Source organism: Aulonocara sp. 'chitande type north' Nkhata Bay, linkage group LG15, assembly GCF_057382095.1.
Source record: "Aulonocara sp. 'chitande type north' Nkhata Bay isolate Kocher_YH1m ecotype deep benthic linkage group LG15, A_spYH_male_GT1.1, whole genome shotgun sequence".
NCBI classification, from domain to species: Eukaryota; Metazoa; Chordata; class Actinopteri; order Cichliformes; family Cichlidae; genus Aulonocara; species Aulonocara sp. 'chitande type north' Nkhata Bay.
In genome coordinates, this window is record NC_141358.1 from 30,329,735 (window position 1) to 30,349,051 (window position 19,317).

A 19,317-nucleotide genomic window follows, 5' to 3' on the forward strand; every position below is an offset into this window, starting at 1 on the left:
AACACTAGAGGCCAACTCCAAGCCCTTAGCACAAGTCACCATCAAGTGCGGGATCTACCAAGGAGATGCTCTGTCCCCACTGCTGTTCTGCATAGGACTGAACCCCCTCAGTGAGATCATTAACAAGACTGGCTACGGATACCGACTACAGAACGGAGCAGTTGTCAGCCACCTCCTGTACATGGATGACATCAAGCTGTATGCCAAGAGTGAACGAGACATCGATTCACTGATCCACACTACCAGGCTATACAGCAATGACATTGGAATGTCGTTCGGACTGGAGAAGTGTAGTCGGATGGTAACAAAGAGAGGGAAGGTAGTCAGAACTGAGGGGATTGAACTACCAGAAGGTAACATTGCAGACATAGAGGACAGGTACAAGTACTTGGGGATCCCGCAGGCGAATGGGAACCATGAAGAGGCCGCTAGAAAAGCTGCAACCACCAAGTACCTGCAGAGGGTCAGGCAAGTCCTGAGGAGTCAGCTGAATGGTAAGAACAAGATCCGGGCCATCAACACGTACGCCCTGCCCGTGATCAGGTACCCTGCTGGGGTAATAGGCTGGCCAAAGGAGGAGATAGAAGCCACTGACATAAAGACAAGAAAGCTCCTTACCATGCATGGAGGGTTTCACCCCAAATCCAGCACCCTGAGGCTGTACGCTAAGCGGAAGGAAGGGGGCCGGGGACTGGTGAGTGTCAGCACCACAGTCCAGGATGAGACAAGGAACATCCAAGAATACATTAGGAAGATGGCCCCAACTGACCGAGTGCTCAGTGAATACCTCAGGCAGCAGAAACCCAAGAAAGAGGAGGGAGACGAGGAACCATCATGGAAGGACAGGCCCCTGCACGGTATGTACCACCGGCAGATAGAGGAGGTGGCTGATATCCAGAAATCCTACCAGTGGCTGGACAAAGCTGGACTGAAAGACAGCACAGAGGCACTAATCATGGCAGCACAAGAACAAGCTCTGAGCACAAGATCCATAGAGGCTGGGGTCTATCACACCAGGCAAGACCCCAGGTGCAGGCTGTGTAAAGATGCCCCAGAGACAATCCAGCACATAACAGCAGGGTGCAAGATGCTAGCAGGCAAGGCATACATGGAACGCCATAACCAAGTGGCCGGCATAGTGTACAGGAACATCTGTGCCGAGTATAACCTGGAAGTCCCGAGGTCAAAATGGGAGATGCCCCCAAGGGTGGTGGAGAATGACCGAGCTAAGATCCTGTGGGACTTCCAGATACAGACGGACAAAATGGTGGTGGCTAACCAACCGGACATAGTGGTGGTAGACAAACAGAAGAAGATGGCCGTAGTGATCGATGTAGCGGTTCCGAATGACAGCAATATCAGGAAAAAGGAACACGAGAAGCTGGAGAAATACCAAGGGCTCAGAGAAGAGCTCGAGAGGATGTGGAGGGTGAAGGTAACGGTGGTCCCCGTGGTAATCGGAGCACTAGGTGCGGTGACTCCCAAGCTAGGCGAGTGGCTCCAGCAGATCCCAGGAACAACATCGGAGATCTCTGTCCAGAAGAGCGCAGTCCTGGGAACAGCTAAGATACTGCGCAGGACCCTCAAGCTCCCAGGCCTCTGGTAGAGGACCCGAGCTTGAAGGATAAACCGCCCGCAGGGGCGTGCTGGGTGTTTTTTTTATATTAATTAGAATAAAAATCAGTATGTCCTATTTCACCACAATAACAACAGGGAATATTGTGTCAGTCATCAAATGTGAACATAACATACACCAAATCTTAGTGGTCCTTCTAGGGTTAGGGTTGGTGTTCAAATGCTAAGCAGTTAAAAGATGTCAGTTTAGTTGTTCTAGATGATTTCCTGGAAAATAAAGTCTAAGTTACGTCTCTGTAGATGCTGGGCCAAATTACCTAATGGGCATTCTACCCATTCTACAGTGAATATTTAAGCATTAAAGGTGCCATAATTAAACCTGGTGAGTCACATGAAAAAATTGATTCTCAAAGTGATCACATGAAGATAACTCATATATTTAGAGACTACAACTCCCATATATGACAGGTATCCACATGTATTTATTTAGTTTAGATGAGCAAATGCGGTTGTCTTGGTGGTCTTCTGTCAAAGGATATTTGCTGTTTGTGTGACAAACTAATAAAAATATAAAAAGCATACAGTACTTAATTGAGATGTAACATTTTAACAACAAAAGTCTAGATAACCCCTCCCCTCTCCCAAAATGGTTTGTTCCAGCTCGGCTCTCCCCTGCTCTGGCTCTAGCGCCGTTGCTGCCAGAGTTATAGTGGCTGAGACGCAGCTGAGCGGAGGCGTAAGTGTCTGGCTTAAAACAGGACATATTAGCTGCATTTAACCTTCAGTTACTCTTTATATAGTTAGGTAGGCGTCAGGCCATGTTTCTTTTTAGCTGAAAAACATTACACCCAGGTAACCTGCTGTGTTGAAAACGTGTTTCCCGACTATGTTTGCTACTAGTGATGTGCGATACCACTGATTTCCTTTGCGATCCGATACCAAGTAATTTTCAGGGTGGTATCGGATCAGTATCGATACTGATCCGATACCGATACTTTATACAAAAAAACACATTTTATTTATTGTATCTCAAATTATAGCGTCATAATGATTACAGGACATCAGATTACTTGTTCTTATCACTTAATAATGCAGAGTTCATCATATAGAAATAAAACAACTGAAGTTGTGCGCCATTGGAACATGTTGCCTGTCTGCAGCACTAAAGGACTCCATGAGAGAGGTCTGTCTCGCCCTAGCAGCACCAGTCCCTCTCCTCCTCTTCAGTTCGTCTCAACATACGCACCTCATATTCTGTGATGTGATTTACTCTGAGGTGTTTGACAAGGTTAGTGATGTTGCCACAACCATACATGCCAACCCTCCCGATTTTTCCGGGAGAATTCCAGAGCCACCATTCTCCCGAATTTCCACCTGGACAACAAAATTGAAAAACCATATTGCAGAATTCATAGCACGGCCGAGCCAATTCCATTTTTCAAACATTGGCGGCAGCTACTTAGTTTTAATATTACTCTTATTTCTCTTTCTGGGTCGCAAAAAACCCCCAACTTTTAACATGCTTTCAGGTGAGAATGCAGCTGTGTAAACTTCAAATATCTGAGCCGATCGACACATCGTTTTCAAACCCCTGCGACCTTTCGCTACTCGGGTTAAACATGATATATAAGTCACTTAGATAACTTAAAAATGTTATTGTTTGGCTTTTTCAGTGTTTTATTGGTTCGCGAGTAAATCTGTTTGGCTGAGATTAAAGTTATTAGATTAGATTAAATTAAATTTAACTTTATTAATCCCTCGGGTGGGTTCCTCCGGGGTTTTCACACAGCTGAATAAACATCAAACAGAAAACTAATTAAAGAAAGTGTGAGACAGTCGAGAGTTTACGCCAGCGCCCGGTTATATTTTAGATCAGCGGTCCCCAATCCCCGGGCCTCGGACCGGTACCGGTCCGTGAGTCGCTTGGTACCGGGCCGCGAGAGTTGAGGCTCAGGTGTCAAATGTATAGTTTTAAGGGTTTTTATCGGTTTTCAGCGTTATTTTGTTATCGTTTTTATCGTTTACTCGGTTTTCCTGGGTCTTTTCACGTGTGTTATGAATAAATCTTCTTTTTTTCGGTACCGGTACTAGTTTTATTTTGTTGTATTTATCCGCGACACCTTAAAGGCTGGTCCATGAAAATATTGTCGGGCATAACCCGGTCCGTGGCGCAAAAAAGGTTGGGGACTGCTGTTTTAGATAGCAAGGAGCAGACGGCTGAGTTTCACTCCACCAAGGGAACTCATGACGTACTACCCGGCTTTCTTTAGACGCAAAGGGCGGGTCCTCAGGTGGAAGCAGCCTCTGAATTTGGACACCCCCGCTGTTTCTGGACAGGCTAATAATAACGGTGACATTTAACGTATTTTATCCAATAAATAAACACTGTAAAATGTATTTATCACCCCCCCTCCCCAACAGCCCTTTTGAATGTCTCCCTAATTCTGAGGTCTCAAGGTTGGGAAAGTATAGCCACAACACCTCACTCTTGGAGCACTTTTTTGCCACATGTATCGCAAACCATGTCTCAGCTGTTTGTGGAGGTAAAATACGTCCGCACAATTACGCTCAGCCATTGTTGTGAGACATTTATACAGCCGTATTTCGCACATGACTATGAAAGGCGGAAGAGGAAGTAGTTCCTTTGAATGTAGACAATCCGAATGTTATAGTTTCTTTCGATATTTTAATAATGTGAGAATCGATTCTAGAACATAAATGACTGGTATCGGAGGAATCTATTTCAGGATCGATCCGCACATCACTATTTGCTACCCTACAATCTGTCCTACTCTGTAGTAAAATCAGCGATATTTGACCGTCCTGTTGCTCCCATTGAAATGTATACAGCCTATTTAAAATCTAAAACTTACCATTATCCGTAGCCTGTTGCTGTTACCACTGTCCTGTTTGAAATGTAATGAGAGAAACTGGTTATTTTGTCGTATGTGCATGTGCCAATATTGAACCCAAGGTACTAACTAGCTAACTGACTGGATGCCCGTTAACCTTATAACTCCTGCGTGTGTGTGTGTGTGTGTGTGTGTGTGTGTGTGTGTGTGTGTGTGTGTGCAGAGAGACAGCCAGGTTTGTATTGGATATGAGGAAGTTTTTCAAAAAAAGGAGCCACATTCAGGTAAAAGTGTAAGATCAAATGATCCATCAATAAAGGATAATGTTGGATCAGTGTTTCAATATTTATATCCTTTATTAGATGTACATGTGGTTTGGTTATTTGCCTTTTGGTTGAAAGTACTGAGAGAGGACTTTTTTTTTATTAGTGATCTTAATAGTATTTATTTTTTAATCTAATTGAATACAATCTATTTGTGTATGATTGTCAGTCCAAAGAGGGAGAGAGGAAAGAGGAGAACATGAGGAGAAAGTACAAGTTTAGGAAGAACCAAGTAAGAAAACAGACAGGGAGTACTAACAGGCAAAACAGAAACTTGTCATATGCTGTGGGAGTGTCTGGTCGGGCATGGTCCAGGTTCCTGTCATCCGTCCTTTGGGGTGGAGTTGGCCAGCTCATCACCTGTTTTCAATCTCCGGGGCTCCACCTAGAGGGTTTTTAAGCCAGCACTGCCTGCCACTCCTCGCCTGTTCGTCCTGCTACCATCTGTGGTAAACTTGGCCTCCTCTGTGCTCAGACTCTGTATACCTGGATCATGGTTTAATGTGTTTTCTGTCTCCTGCATTCTTCAGATTCATCACCCGTCGCACTCACCAGTAGTGCTGGTTCCGTCTCCATCCTGTTTTTCCGTCTGCTCGGAACCCAAGGACCACATACACAACTTCTTCTCAGCCTGCCCTTCAGTCCATACTCTCCACCTCCTTGGACTCTGGACCGGACTCTCCCCACTCTCGATCCTCTCTGGAATGCTCCCATGGCAGCCTTTTTCCCCGCTTAATAACCAGGGTCTCCAAGTAAGCCCAAGACTATCCACTGGCACTCCATACCTCTGTCCCTTACTCGTTTGTCACTCAGTAACACCTTTCTCCTGTGTTTACAGAAAGTTCCCGTTCGAGTTCTCCCTGTGCTCTACGCCTGTTTCCCCGCCCACGGATTTCCCTTAGTTTCTGCGAATGGTTTCTGTTAAACCCAGTTCTGTTCACGTTTTTGTTCCTTCTAATAAATTATACATAGTTCGAGCAATTGAGTCTGCTTTTGAGTCCACCGCATCCTTGTTTGTGACAAAACTGTTAAACTGGCAAAGAAAAAAACAACAACTAATTTTACTCGTACAATCTGGAAGTTGTGTTCTCCCTATATTAAAGCTGCTATACAGAATCTGCAAAACAAACTGGGTTGTCAGCCCTGGCACTGCATTACTATATTGAGCTTCAGTCAGAGGAAGTCACGGTTGCCAAAAACTTTTTGAAGCTCAAGAGTGAGGCTGGTGCCATTCCAGATATGTTAACATTGTACAATCTTCTGGATAATCAGATCTTCCCCACACTGAAAACTGTTATTCAGGTTGCCCTAACAAACCCAGTTAGCAGCTGGAGCTGTGAAAGGTCTTTTAGTGTCTTGAGTCAGCTCCATACCTGGCTGAGAAGGACCATGGGTCAAAGCAGACTCCAGCACCTGGCTGTGATGTCAGTTGAGAAAGAGATGCTTGAGAGACTTGACCACCAAAATGTGATAGACAGATTTACCAACCTCAAGTTGAGGCGACATAGGTTAAAAGAAAAGAAAAAATCTGCAGAGCCATAGTAGTATCTGCAGTAAAGATCTTTTCATACATTGTATCAAATTCAAATACACAGTGGGCCAAAATTCAAAACTGGAACAAAGTCGTGGGCTAACGTTAATATTTATTGAAATATATTTATTCCTCCAGATATAAGAATGAATCTTTTCTTATGGACTCAAACATGTTTTGCTGAAAAACTGAATATGGAACAAGCAAAGCTTAATACTAAACAATATATATATATTAGCTGTATAATACCAGTAGGCCAGCTCTAATAGTAATTTGGTATGGCTTCGCGGGCCAAATGTAATTAGGCTGCGGGCCAAATTTGGCCCGTGGGCCAGAGTTTGACACCTATGGTATACATTGTACTATAGGCCAAGGTGTCTCCATTTTTCTAATTTTTTAATAATATTTTGTACATTTCAAGGACTTCTATTTTTGGAGTGTATTTTTATGTATCTGTATTATATTATACATACACATTAAAAGTGAATCTCTGTCCAAAAAATGCACTCAGTTTACTTTTTACTCACTGTGAGCATCATTCATTATTCTCCCGCAGTAATTAAGGTTAGGATATGTTTTGGGTTTTTTTTAAATTCCAATCCATTCTTCTTTGGCAGCATTTAAATAACCATTATCAGATTTGATGGTTTTGTTACAGACTTTTCAAAAAAGTGTTTTGCTTTTCTTTCACAAATATGGGGATTGAATTGTGTTAAAATGTACAAAACTATCATGTCATGTTTTGTGATGAGGACCCAGGCACAGAGAGACTTGGTGAATTTAAGAATCTTATAATTTAATAAAGAAATTTGAAGACTTTCCCAGAGAGGAAATTATGATGACTGATAATGGAGATGAAGACAACAGACGATGAGGACAGGGAGGAACAGGGGTTTAAATGCACCAAGGAGACAATCAGAGGGAACTCGGGACAACTGGAGACATTTAAGGATGCAGGGACTGACGGAGACAGGGAAGACGTCTCATCGTGGCGAGTAAAGTTTACCTTGTCTGGATGGGCAGCTCTCTGGGTGCTCAGCACCCCTAAAGCTCTGATCCTAGAATTGCCCCTGGTGTCAAATGAATCCTATAGTCATTCCTAGATAAGTGTGTGCAACAGATGGCAACTAGCAGTTTCACCAAAGCCGTAGTCAAAGGTTTCTAAATTAAAACCAGTAATCGAAAATATCTGAGGCAATCCATAATAATGTGACACCACTATTTTTAGGCAGCTGAGCTAATGACAGCTACGAGGGCTGCAGGACCACTGGCTGAATCAGACTTTAGAGTGTTTATCCAGAAGCTAATGAGAGTTCATGTTTTCATCACTGACTGCACTGTGCGTAGTGCAGAGTATAGATAGAAATGCATAAATTAAGCTAAATGCCCGTGTTTGTGTTAGAGACCACATCATTATTTGTTGAGTGTTCACTCTTCATTAGAGAAAAGTGGAGGAGAGCTGTCCTGTGCACACTGGGAAATCAGAGCAGGTCTTACTGGTTCAAAGAGCCCAAGAATGAAAGTAATGAAACAAAGAGACACACTCACATACCCACACGCATCTGTTGCCTCCCTAAGACGATGACCAGAGGGGCAACTGGTTTCCTGTTTAACAACGTGTGGTGCTGTGATAAAGAATTTAAAAACGGACACACGTTGAGCTGATGTCAGTTTAACAACAGGAAGCTATTTTCAACTCTCTACACTCTCCCCCACTTAAAAGAATGTCTCCTGACATTTGTTTCTTCATGTGTGGACCCATCAATGTATGAGTGTGGAGCCATTGTGGTAGTACGGCTGGGAATAGATGGGGTGAAAGAATGATGGGATGCCTTGTGTCAACATCCAGGGTTGGCTAGCTGAAAGGGTGTTCATATCTGCCCTCCAGTGGCAGTATGATGGCTGACCCAGTGCGTTGTACGTGAGTCTTTCCGCTGGTCTTCCCCTCCTCTGTGACCTGCTTAAATAGTCATTTTCTCTAGTTTCTCCATCCATTTCCTCCATTTCTTTTCTGCTAACTCCTCAGCCTCCACAACATCTTGCTCTCCCCCATATTCTGGCCTGTCAAGAGCACAGAACTCTCTTGCTGTTGCACATAGCTTGGGCTGACTTTGAGAATCCTGCTTTGGAATGACAGTTTCCTGTTGCTGAGGGTGCTCCTGTTGAATAGCAGGTCGTTGTTGTTGTTGAGGGTTCACAAGCCTGTAGCATGGAATCCTGGCTCATGGCTCTGGCTATACCTTATAGACTGGTCCATCTCCACCAGGCGATGTACTATCTTCTCCCAATAGGCGTGCAATTTTCCTGGCCCCCCTCTCTCTGACAAATTTTTCATCAGTACTCTGTCACCTGGCTGGAGAGTGATACCTCTTACATGTCTGTCGTACTGCTTTTTGCTTTTGGCTGAGGACTGTTGGCTGTTATTTGCAGCTATTTGGTAAGCGACTCACATCCTCTCGGCCCACTTTTGGACAAACATTTGTTGGTTATGTGCCTCAGTGTCTTTCCCTTGATGAAAAAGTAGGTCAACTGGCAGCGGTGGAGTCCTACCATAAAAGAGAAAAAATGGAGAGTATCCTGTTGCTTCATGTCTTGTGGAATTGTATGCGTGCACGATCTGAGGCAGATGATCTTTCCATTCCTCCACATCTTGCTGCATGTACGGCCAATAGAACCGTTCTCGGGCAAGATGGATCACCCTTTCAGAACCTACATGCCCCATGTCGTCATGTAAGCTTTTCAGTACCACTGATTTGAGCTGTTCAGGGAGGACCAGTTGTGAGTTTTGGTTTGTTTTTCGGTAGAGTAGTCCATTTTCTACTTCTAACTAGTTCCACTCAGAGCAGTCTCCCTGTCTGTTTAGACATTGTTTTTTTCTCTTTTTCATTTGGAGTCCAAGCTCTCGGTTTTAAAAAAATAACTTCTTTAATAGCTGGATCTGCTTGTTGTGCAGCTCTAATATCTCTAGGAATGATGCCTGAAACACTATTGTGTGGTAAGCTCACGGAAGTCAACACACAGGCCAAGACTGTTGTCTTTTTTTTCACACACAGAGCAGAAACAGACTTCCTAATCCACCCCATGCTAGGAGATTTTGAATATACTCCTTCACCTCCTTAAACAGTGGCTGTGGAATGGAATTGTAGCTTTTTTGAACTAGAGTGTCATATTGATTTTGAGCTGTAGACCAGGGACACACCCAATGTCTCCTTCATCATGAGCAAACACGTCTGATTCCTCGTAAAGCATTTGCCGTACCGTGCTCTGGTCAGGCTCAGGCAGGTGATCTAAATCAACATTTGGATGCCATCTTTCTTCCACACTGCCAGCCCTGCCATTTTCCTTCCCATTACTTTGTTCCTCACTGGTTGGACTTGCTTGGGTAGCACACAGAAGGGTGTCATTGTGTGGTTCTCCAGGCCCCTGCATAGTTGGATGGATGTTTACAGGCGTACTTTCAACAATTTCTTCAATGAATCCTAAGACTGCTTTTGGAGGTAAAAAAAAAAAAAACATCATGCCTTGTTGAATTCGGGATTGGTATTCTCACTATTTTTGAGGCGCAAGCCGGCACATCAACAAGCACAGGAGATAACTGCAACCCATCTGGCAAGCGACTGTCCACATTCGGCTCAAACAACAGAAAAAGCTCTCATGCGGCATTTCACCTGACAGATCTGACTCCGCAGATGGTGAGTCCCTTCTTTCCAACTCGTAATACTGGACATTATGACTCTTCCAGGGGGTGCTTTGTGTGAACCACCGAAACAAGACTTTCAGCATTACTCAGAGACTCACTAAGTTGGCGTCGTCTCTTTGATCACCATCCCCTGCAATCATTTCATGTATCACATTGAAGCCTAATAGCGGGCTGCTCAACCCTCCTCGACTTACTAGCATGGGAACATGAATAGAAACTGAGCCATGTCTGCTACTTGTGATCTCAAGAAAAACTTCTATCCACCCTTCAAACGGTACATCTGTCCCATTAGCTCCAGTGACTTTGAGTGGGTGGTCTGAGAAGAGGCTTTCCAGTGGCCTAATTGTCACATTTGGCAAGGCTTTTTGCACCCAAGATTTTTCCACAATACTTACCTGGGCCCCACTATCCAACAACATTTGAAGTTTGACCCCATCTACACTCAACAAAAATATAAACGCAACACCTTTGTTACTGCTCCCATTCCCCATGGGATGGACGTAGAGACCTAAAATTCATTCCAGATACACAATATAACCATCCCTCCCAAACAGTGGTCACAAATCAGTCCAAATGTGTGGTAGTGGGCACATCTGCTATATTGAGATAATCCATCCCACCTCACAGGTGTGCCACATCAGGATGCTGATCTGACATCATGAGTAGTGCACAGGTGTACCTCAGACTGCCCACAACAAAAGGCCACCCTGGAATGTGCAGTTTTGTGCACTATTGGGGGTCTGGGGACCCAGAACCGGTCAGTATCTGGTGTGACCACCATTTGCCTCATGCAGTGCAACACATCGTCGCATGGAGTCTATCAGATTGTCAGTTGTGGCCTGTGGAATGTTGGTCCACTCCACTTCAATGGCTGTGCGAGGTTGTTGGATATTCGTGGGAACTGGTACACGCTGTCGTATACGCCGGTCAAGCACATCCCGAACATGCTCAATGGGTGACATGTCCGGTGAGTATGCTGGCCATGCAAGAACTGGGACATTCTCAGCTGCCATCTGCCCTGAACAATGTGAACCATGATTCATCCGTGAAGCGCACACCTCTCCAACGTGCCAGACGCCATCGAATGTGAGCATTTGCCCACACAAGTCTGTTACGGCGACGAGCTGGAGTCAGGTCAAGACCCCGATGAGGACGACGGGCATGCAGTTGAGCGTCCCTGAGACGGTTTCTGACAGTTTGTGCAGAAATTGTTTGGTTGTGCAAACCAATTGTTCCAGCAGCTGTCTGGGTGGCTGGTCTCAGACGATCTTGGAGGTGAACCTGCTGGATGTGGAGGTCCTGGGCTGGTGTGGTTACACGAGGTCTGCGGTTGTGAGGCTGACTGTTTTACATGTGGCAAAGGGTTGTAAGTGTTTTCTGTTGCCACATTCACTAACGGTGTGAGGGCTTTCTCCAAACTTTTGGCCAAAGATGACACTATACTCTTGTATAGCATTGCGATTGGCCTGCACCTCTGCATGCACCTGAATGGCATTCTGTTTGTCACTGTCCAGCTGTGATCACCTCGAGTATAAAGTCGTCAGTCACATTCATGTCTGAAATATGTGGTTGAAGATCTCGTCTAATGTATGAGCATTTTTCATTCATCCCCTGGTAAAGTGAATGAAGAAACACTCCCTGCACGAGTTTGCTGTCATATTGAAAGTCTGTGTCTTGTTTAGAAGCAAACATTATACACTGCTTGACCCCCATTAGTCAATACATAAACTGTTGTGGGCTTTCTTTGTCATGTTGCTTTGTGTTACTTAGTTCCTGGAACAGTTCAGTACTGCTCTTATCCCTAAAGTGTGCTTTAAGGAAGCTTTTTAACTCAGCCAGGGTCAATGTGTCTTTGGTCATGAGCATGTCCTTAAAGGTACCAGGCTTAATTATCTTGAGCACCGTTCTTAAGACCTCAGCTTCTGAGAACTCTTCACCCAGACCTTCATCAACATGTTTACATAGACAGTTAAAACTCAAAACAGAGGCTGAGGCTGAGATTTGACCACCATGTATCTTAAATTCTCTATGTGGTAACAATGCGGTAACATCTGTCAGCTTTACTAAACCAGTTACAGGATCAGCAATCACTGATCTTGGGACCATTGTTCCCTCTAATTTTTCATGTGTCTGAGCGAACACACAAACTCCCTGAGCAGTCGCTTGGACCACTGTGAGCAACAGTATAGGTGTACACTGTGCTCACGCCAGCATCGAATCCATCCAAGTTAGATGGTTTATTAAAATAATCAAATTACAGCATTTACATTTATGTTAGACTATGTTTAATTAACTGCTTTAGCCCACTTACAATGAAAATTAAAAAAAAAAAAAATCTTGTTCATGACCTGTGTAGTATGTTAAAACTATTGGAAGTACAAAATAACTTGAACTCCAATTTTGAAAACACAACTTTCTTTTCTTTCTTTCTTTCTTTTTTTTCTTTTTTTTAATAAAGTCCTGACTTGTATTATGAGTCTGTGGTCTGGGAGAGAGTCCTGTAACTCTCTGTCTGCAAAATACAGTATATAAGGGCAGGGATGTTTACCTAAAAATTCAGCCAAGGCGGTTTTTTAAATAAACATTTCAAACTATTTACAGCGCAATCAGGTGTTCTGCATCAAATTTGATGCCACACAAATTATTTGTGCCACTCCAAAACATTATTTCTGTTCACTACGAGATAAAGGAGAACAACAACCTGATACCTACAGGCCTGACAACAGGAGATGTATCACTCCTGTACCATCTGTAACATTCAGTAGTCGCCTCATTGTTCTGACACACACAACAAAACTATTGGCTACACTACACACTAACTACACAAGATTTGCGCTAAACTTTGAAAATCTCTCACATCTCAAAACACCACCATCACTCCTAAAACTTCCCCCTTCCTAAACAACTAAATGCCATGTTGCCATATCATTTTTTTGATTGGTCGACATGGTACATTTTTTGACCAATAGGAAAGGGTGGGGGTTTTTTGGTGTTGTTTTTGCTCACAGGTGGAGAGTGCTTTTGAGCGTTTTCCTTATAAAACGCCATTTTTACCGTTTCTCCCCCCAGTAAATATAAACATGGTTGTACACGTTGTCATTAACGTGGCTTCACTCCACTCCTGTCAACAACGTTGATTAGCTGCATATATACGAATGTGAATCGCATTATTGGCTGGGCTATGGGATAAGGTGGCATCGTTCTAATCCCATATGGGAGCAGCCAGTCACTTACTGACTAACACTGCAAAACAGAATTGTTAAAGTATTAATTTTAATTTCAGTTCAGGCTAGATTTTTTTTTTTGTGCGCAACGCAGATTTTCTGTGCGCAGAGACCGTGCCAGCAGTGCGCAATTGCACACGCGCGCAGCTTAGAGGGAACATTGGTTGGGACTTATTCATTACTGATGCTACTACTGCTGGTTCAGTCTCTGATACAGAAACAGCATCCCCTTCATCAGATGCTTGACCAAGTTCACCAGTTACCTGGGGTGTTTGCAGGTCATCAATGAGGTCACGAAATGCAAGCAGGCAAAACATGCCCTGATCTTCGAGGCTCTTCAGTCGTTTACTTCGCAGAAAGTCAACGATAAAGTCAAAGAGCTCCACCTCAGTCGCATCCTCACCGGGACATCTTCCACCTCTTCTTCTTGACACAAAACTGCAAGTTTTTGTAGCAGGTCCCTGTTAGCGACTCTGGTCAGCTGATGAAGCTGGTTCAGGATCTCCCACTGTAGGTCATGCAGAGTGGCCATGTCTGGATACCTGATGTCAATTGTTACTAATGCTGTTCATCAGAGGGATATGGATCCCGCAATTCTTGGCTGATTAGCACCTGACCGCCATGGCGCTAATCCCGGACTAGCCCCCAGAATTGTTGCCTCCCTAAGACAATGGTGCTGTGATAAAGAATAGAAAAAGGGGCACACGTTGACCTGATGTCAGTTTCACAACAGGAAGCCATTTTCAACTCTCTACTAATCCACACTGTACATGTTTAATAAACAGTGGATCATTGTCTTGGGCCAATTTTTGGATTTACAAGTTACAAGTAAACATGTAACAAGTAAAGTTTACAAGAAAGTGAAATTATATAGCAAGTCTTTTTTTTAATAATACAAAATTGATATAACATGCTACCCCATAATAACAAACTGAGAAAAGTTTGCTTGAAATTCTTGAAAATTTATAGAAGCTATAACATGTATGTAGATATTCATAGCCTTTGCTAAAGTTTGCTAAAGCACCTTTGCCAGCAATTCTCTATGAGTATGATGCTACAAGCTTGACACCTGAGCCTATGTGCCAGCAGAGCTCAAATGAAGAGCTCCAAGTTAACAGCAGTTCATTTATTTACAGAGACTCTTAATAACAGTATAGAAAGATCAAAACAGTGGTACAGTCCAGTCTCTGTGAGGACTTCTTCGAAATCCAAACAGAATCCAAATCTGTCCCAAATCCACACTAGAGCCAGCTCACAACACTGTGTCTGGAAATCTCCAAGTAACCCTGGGCACAAAGACAGGCAGGTGAGAATCTCTATTTTGCAGGCAAGAAAACACAAAGACAAAGGTTAGGAGCCAGGCTGCACTAAATGTTTCTCTAGAAACAGTGCAGCAAAGGCTGACTCACTATTCCTTTTGTATGAAGCAGCCCAGACAAAGTCACCAGAAGAAGATGTGCAATCAACGCCAGGTGTGTGAGCCAGAAGGCGGGAGACCAGACCGGTCCCAATAATGCCCATGAACCACACACACACACACACACACACACACACACACACACACACACACACACACACACACAGGGAAAAGGGAGAGTGGAGACATGACAAAAATAAACAGCAAAATGGCAGTGAGGGCTGAGGGACAATCGGATTTTTGGACAGAACCTCTCAAGCTCAGGTTGGATGAGGAGTAGCAGTGCACAGTCAGTTTTCAGAACTCTCCAGAGAGATTAATTGGGTTAAAGTCTGGGCTCTGGCTGGGTCATTCAGGACATTTACTGAGGGGTCCTGAAGCCAGTCCTTCTTTATGTCGGCTGTGAGCTTAGGGCCATTGTCAATTCAATTTTATTTATACAGTGCAAAATCACAACAACAGTTGCCTCAAGGCATTTTATATTGTAAGGTAGACCTTACAGTAGTTCAGACCGAGATGAACTTTCTCCCCAGCCCTTAACAAGACACTAATCTTTTCCTATTTTTAGGCGAAGTGATGCATTTGACAAACGTGAATGTGAGAACTGATTCAGTCAAACAAAGGAATGAAAGTCTTCTGAGGAGATATTAAAATTACAAAAATTACAATAAAAATCCATGCAGTGATGGGCTTTTGTGCAGAAAGTGGGAGCAGTGGATTCTTCACTGATGTCTAAAAAGGATGACTGACACCAGTCTGGGATTTTTTTATGATGTCGGCATTATCAGGGTCCTCACTAATGAAAAAATAAATAAATGCTCTATAACCTAGTTGTCAGTGAACTTAGTAATCTTACAGTGACTTTCATATGTTAGTTTTTAGGACAATAAAAGAAGTAAGGATGCAACCATGAGGGGACATGGCAGAGGAAAAATAGAGCATGTGATCTCCCATCTATCTTCATCAGTGAGAGTTAAAAAGATCCACTAGCCAAAGAAAAACACAAAAATACACCACAAGAAAGTTTCAGGAATTTACATTTTACACAACTTTTACATGGATTTTGGCCTCGTAGTTTTTGTGTTGGGTATGGCAGAACGGTGTAAATTCTATAATTAAAGGGTTGGTGGAAACCTAACAATAAACAATTTGACAACTACCTGATGGATGTAAAGAGATTTTAACAACTGCCAACTCTGATTTTAAACTAAAATATTGGTCAAAGCCAGGCTTGGCAAAAGAGATTACTTAATCCAAGCGAAGTGTATGAGTGGTTGACAAGACCGGAACTTAACATTTGCTGTATTTGCTATTATTCTATATAAGGATGTAGCCTAAAATCTCATGGAGCCAAGAGATCCATATTGCCTTTACCAGAGTAGTATGTAGGCTGGAGAATTTCATGATTTTGAGGATGTTTGATGTTTGTAGCCCTCAAAAGTGACAAAAAAAACAGTAATGGATAAAATGAAAAAAAATTTATATCCACTTACTGTGCAGGTAATTTAAAGACTGCAATGTACGTAGTGAAATAACTGTAACTGTAATGTGAGTCCTGAATTTAGGACTGTATTACATTGTGGCAACACAGAAAAAATAATGTGGTTACTGTAATGTGTTACACTCAGCAGTGCTTCCATTGCACATAAAGCTAAAGTGTATAATATAGCAACAATAATGCAATTAACGCCACACTGCACTGGCGACGTTTCACGTCGCTATTACCTTTCCTGCTTAGGTGAATGTAACAAGGCGGCCATTGACAGTTGCATTTTCAGTGAGGACGACTGACAGGGGATTTCTTTAAATCACCCTGTAATTCTTCAGCTAAGACACCTGAGTAAGAAAACACAGAGAGACTGCAGTCGTTTTTACACGCGTGGGGAGCAGCAAACACACCCTGCAACTGCGCACTGCTGCCTGCGTACTTTTATTTTTATACATGTCTGTGTGTGTGTGTAAAAGTAACAACGTCACTGACTGTGCACAAACCCAAAGCAACGGGTTATTTCCCCTTTCTACATTTGTTCTCAAAAAGAGGAAATGGTTCAGTAGCTGAATAAGTTCATCAAAAGTTATTAGGTGAAAAGTCACATAGACATTTAGATTGCTTAAACAACAGAAAAACACATTTCATGAAGCTGATCAAATTATATAAAAACAAAAATCTCTTGACAGTCCCTGCTGTTGAACAGAGAATGAAATGTACTAGTCATCAGTAAGTAACTACTTGTCTTTCGCATTTTCAGTTATTACATCATTAGCTGCACTTCATCTTCATCTTACAAATAGGAAAAGAAGTCTTCATGATCTTCATCGTTTTCGGTACATCTGTTCAACTAGTATAACACACAGTGAAATGTAGCCTGACACGCTCCTCGACATGTGCAAAACAATTGGGGGGGGTGTAGAGGAAGAACATTTTATATATATATATATATATATATATATATATATATATATAGAGAGAGAGAGAGAGAGAGAAGTTGGCATAGTATATACATTGGGTGAATGTGCAGTAGTAGCAGCAAAAGCAGGTGAATTCTGTGCATTAATATGAATAGACATCTGACTATTTTACAGGATAGACAATATAAACATATTTAAAATTAAAGGAATTGAAATGTACATTGTGCCTTGGTTTAGTGCAGTGGCGTGCACAGACATTTTGGGGGGCAAGTGCTCCAGGGGGAAAAAAGGGCACTTTTTGCATATGTGGAAAACCTTTTCTTTTTATAATAAAAAAAATCGCACAGGTTAAATGCAATTTGACTTTTATTTCAAAACATTCTCTAAAAATCAAAAATCACACCACAAAAAGATAAAATCTGTATCCAACTCTAAACTATATACATACATATTCTCAAGTGTCCATTAAATGGAGTGTACGGCTCTAAAGAAGCATCCTTCTTGGTGCCATGTCTTTGTAGATGTTGATGACCTCGTTGTAATTGATCTCCACATCTTTCTCAATGGCCAACAAGAGGAGATCAGACAACCTTTCTTCTCCACACAAACTTCTTAGTTTATTTTTGATTATTTTTAGCTTTGAAAAGGATCTTTCAACTGTCGCAGTTGTCACTGGTAGTGTTGCATAGATCTGAATCATTTTGACAAAGGCAGGAAAGATCAGCTGGCCATTGTTTTCCCTCAGTATCAGAAATATTTCTCTGAGGTCTTTTGAACTAAAGCTGGAGTGGAAGACCTTTAATTCTGTTTTGAGCTGGTCCTCATCTTCTCCATAGAATTCACAGAGGATGTGGACAGCTTCAATGGCTTCTGGGTTTGGTGGGCCTACCCAGTTAGCATGCACAGTTAAGGGCTGGAGGGACTGAATGATTCTGGCCGTTGGGCTTCCAGTATTGTCCCCTTTGAACCTCCTGTTCAGTTCCCCAGTCATGATGTCCAGAAAGGTGAAATATACACCACTCCTGAAATATGCCTCCACTGACTCAAACTGAGCACCTACTTGAGACACTGTGGTGCTGTGTTGGAAACGCACTGGAACTTTCCGCTTTCTCTCCTGACCAGGCACCACGGTAGGTACTGGAATGTTGAAACTCTCTGCCTTCTCTGATGCACATCTAAATATCTCTCCAAATTTCTCCTCAGACCTCATGGTTTGCAATGTGTGAAGCACACCATCAATTACTTTGTAGGCAGTGGAATGGTCCAACCCTTCTTCCTGCAGAGAATCTGATGCCAAAGCAGTGACTTCGAATACTGGTGTGGTGATTTCCATGCAGAGAATGAACATAAAATTAATGGCATTTCTGTACATCTGAGCATCACCTTGGGCCAGGTTAGGTGGGTCACTGTCACTGATGTCATCAAGGAGCATCAAAATGGCTTTCAAATTTCTCTGAAGTGCCTTCAGTGCTTTTTCCCTGCAAGCCCATCGAGTATCTGACAGCTGCTGGAGCTCCATAACACGTTGTCCAGGAAAGAGAGACTCCTGAAATTTGACCAAGGCAGCATGACGCTTTGGGGAGCCTGAGCAAAAGGCATACAATTTCTCCACCAAGTTGAAAAATGTCACAAAATGCTTGCTGGACTTTGATGCCTCCACTAGTACCAAATTGAGGCAATGGGCTTTGCAGTGCACATAGAGGGCCTTCTCATTGTGTGCACGGATTCTAGCTTGGAGACCTTTATACATGCCACTCATGTTGGCTGCTCCATCATAGCCTTGACCATACATGTTCTTCATCTCTAGGCCATTCTTTTTCAGAAGCAAGAACACTGTATTCTCCAGCTCCTGGCCTGTAGTTGTATCAACATTGCACACTTCGATGTATCTCTCCTTTATTTGCATATGATGAAAATATCGCACAACAAATGACACTTGCTCTTTGTGTGAAACATCAGAGGTTTCATCAAGTAGAATGGAATACATTTCAGCCTCTTTTATTTCACGTTGTATCTCCTTCCTGATGTAAGTTCCTAGTGCTGCAATGATGTCAATTTGACTTCTGTTGGAAAGCAGTGACACCTGGGGCCTTGTCTTGGTGGCTTTAACTGTGGCAATTTTTTCCAAATGCATTTTCAGCACACTATCGTAGCGGGAAAATACATTGACTAATTCACGAAAATTGCCACGGTTATCACTGGACTCACTCCCATCATGACCTCGGAATGCTTGTCCCTGACGTGCAAGATACACTGTTAGGTCAATTAATCTTGTCAGGATTTCTT

The 19,317-nt window shown here is 42.9% G+C and overlaps 1 protein-coding gene and 1 long non-coding RNA gene across 2 annotated transcripts; one reads left to right on the top strand and one right to left on the bottom strand.

Annotated features, from left to right (window-relative positions):
* Positions 1-4,334: 4,334 nt before the first annotated feature.
* LOC147313354 (uncharacterized) lies at positions 4,335-5,765 on the top strand. The gene is made up of 3 exons (XR_015125102.1): positions 4,335-5,199; positions 5,281-5,502; positions 5,589-5,765. It is a non-coding gene; the product is annotated as an uncharacterized LOC147313354 (long non-coding RNA).
* Positions 5,766-17,515: 11,750 nt separating this feature from the next.
* On the bottom strand, positions 17,516-18,937 carry LOC147313355 (zinc finger MYM-type protein 1-like). Its single transcript, XM_086262937.1, has one exon. It carries the CDS (start codon positions 18,935-18,937, stop codon positions 17,516-17,518), a length of 1,422 nt encoding a protein of 473 aa, XP_086119063.1.
* Positions 18,938-19,317: the final 380 nt, after the last annotated feature.

Coding starts and splice junctions, on each gene's coding strand:
- LOC147313355 (XM_086262937.1), bottom strand. CDS start 18,937: ATGCAAATAAAGGAGAGATACATCGAAGTGTGCAATGTTGATACAACT.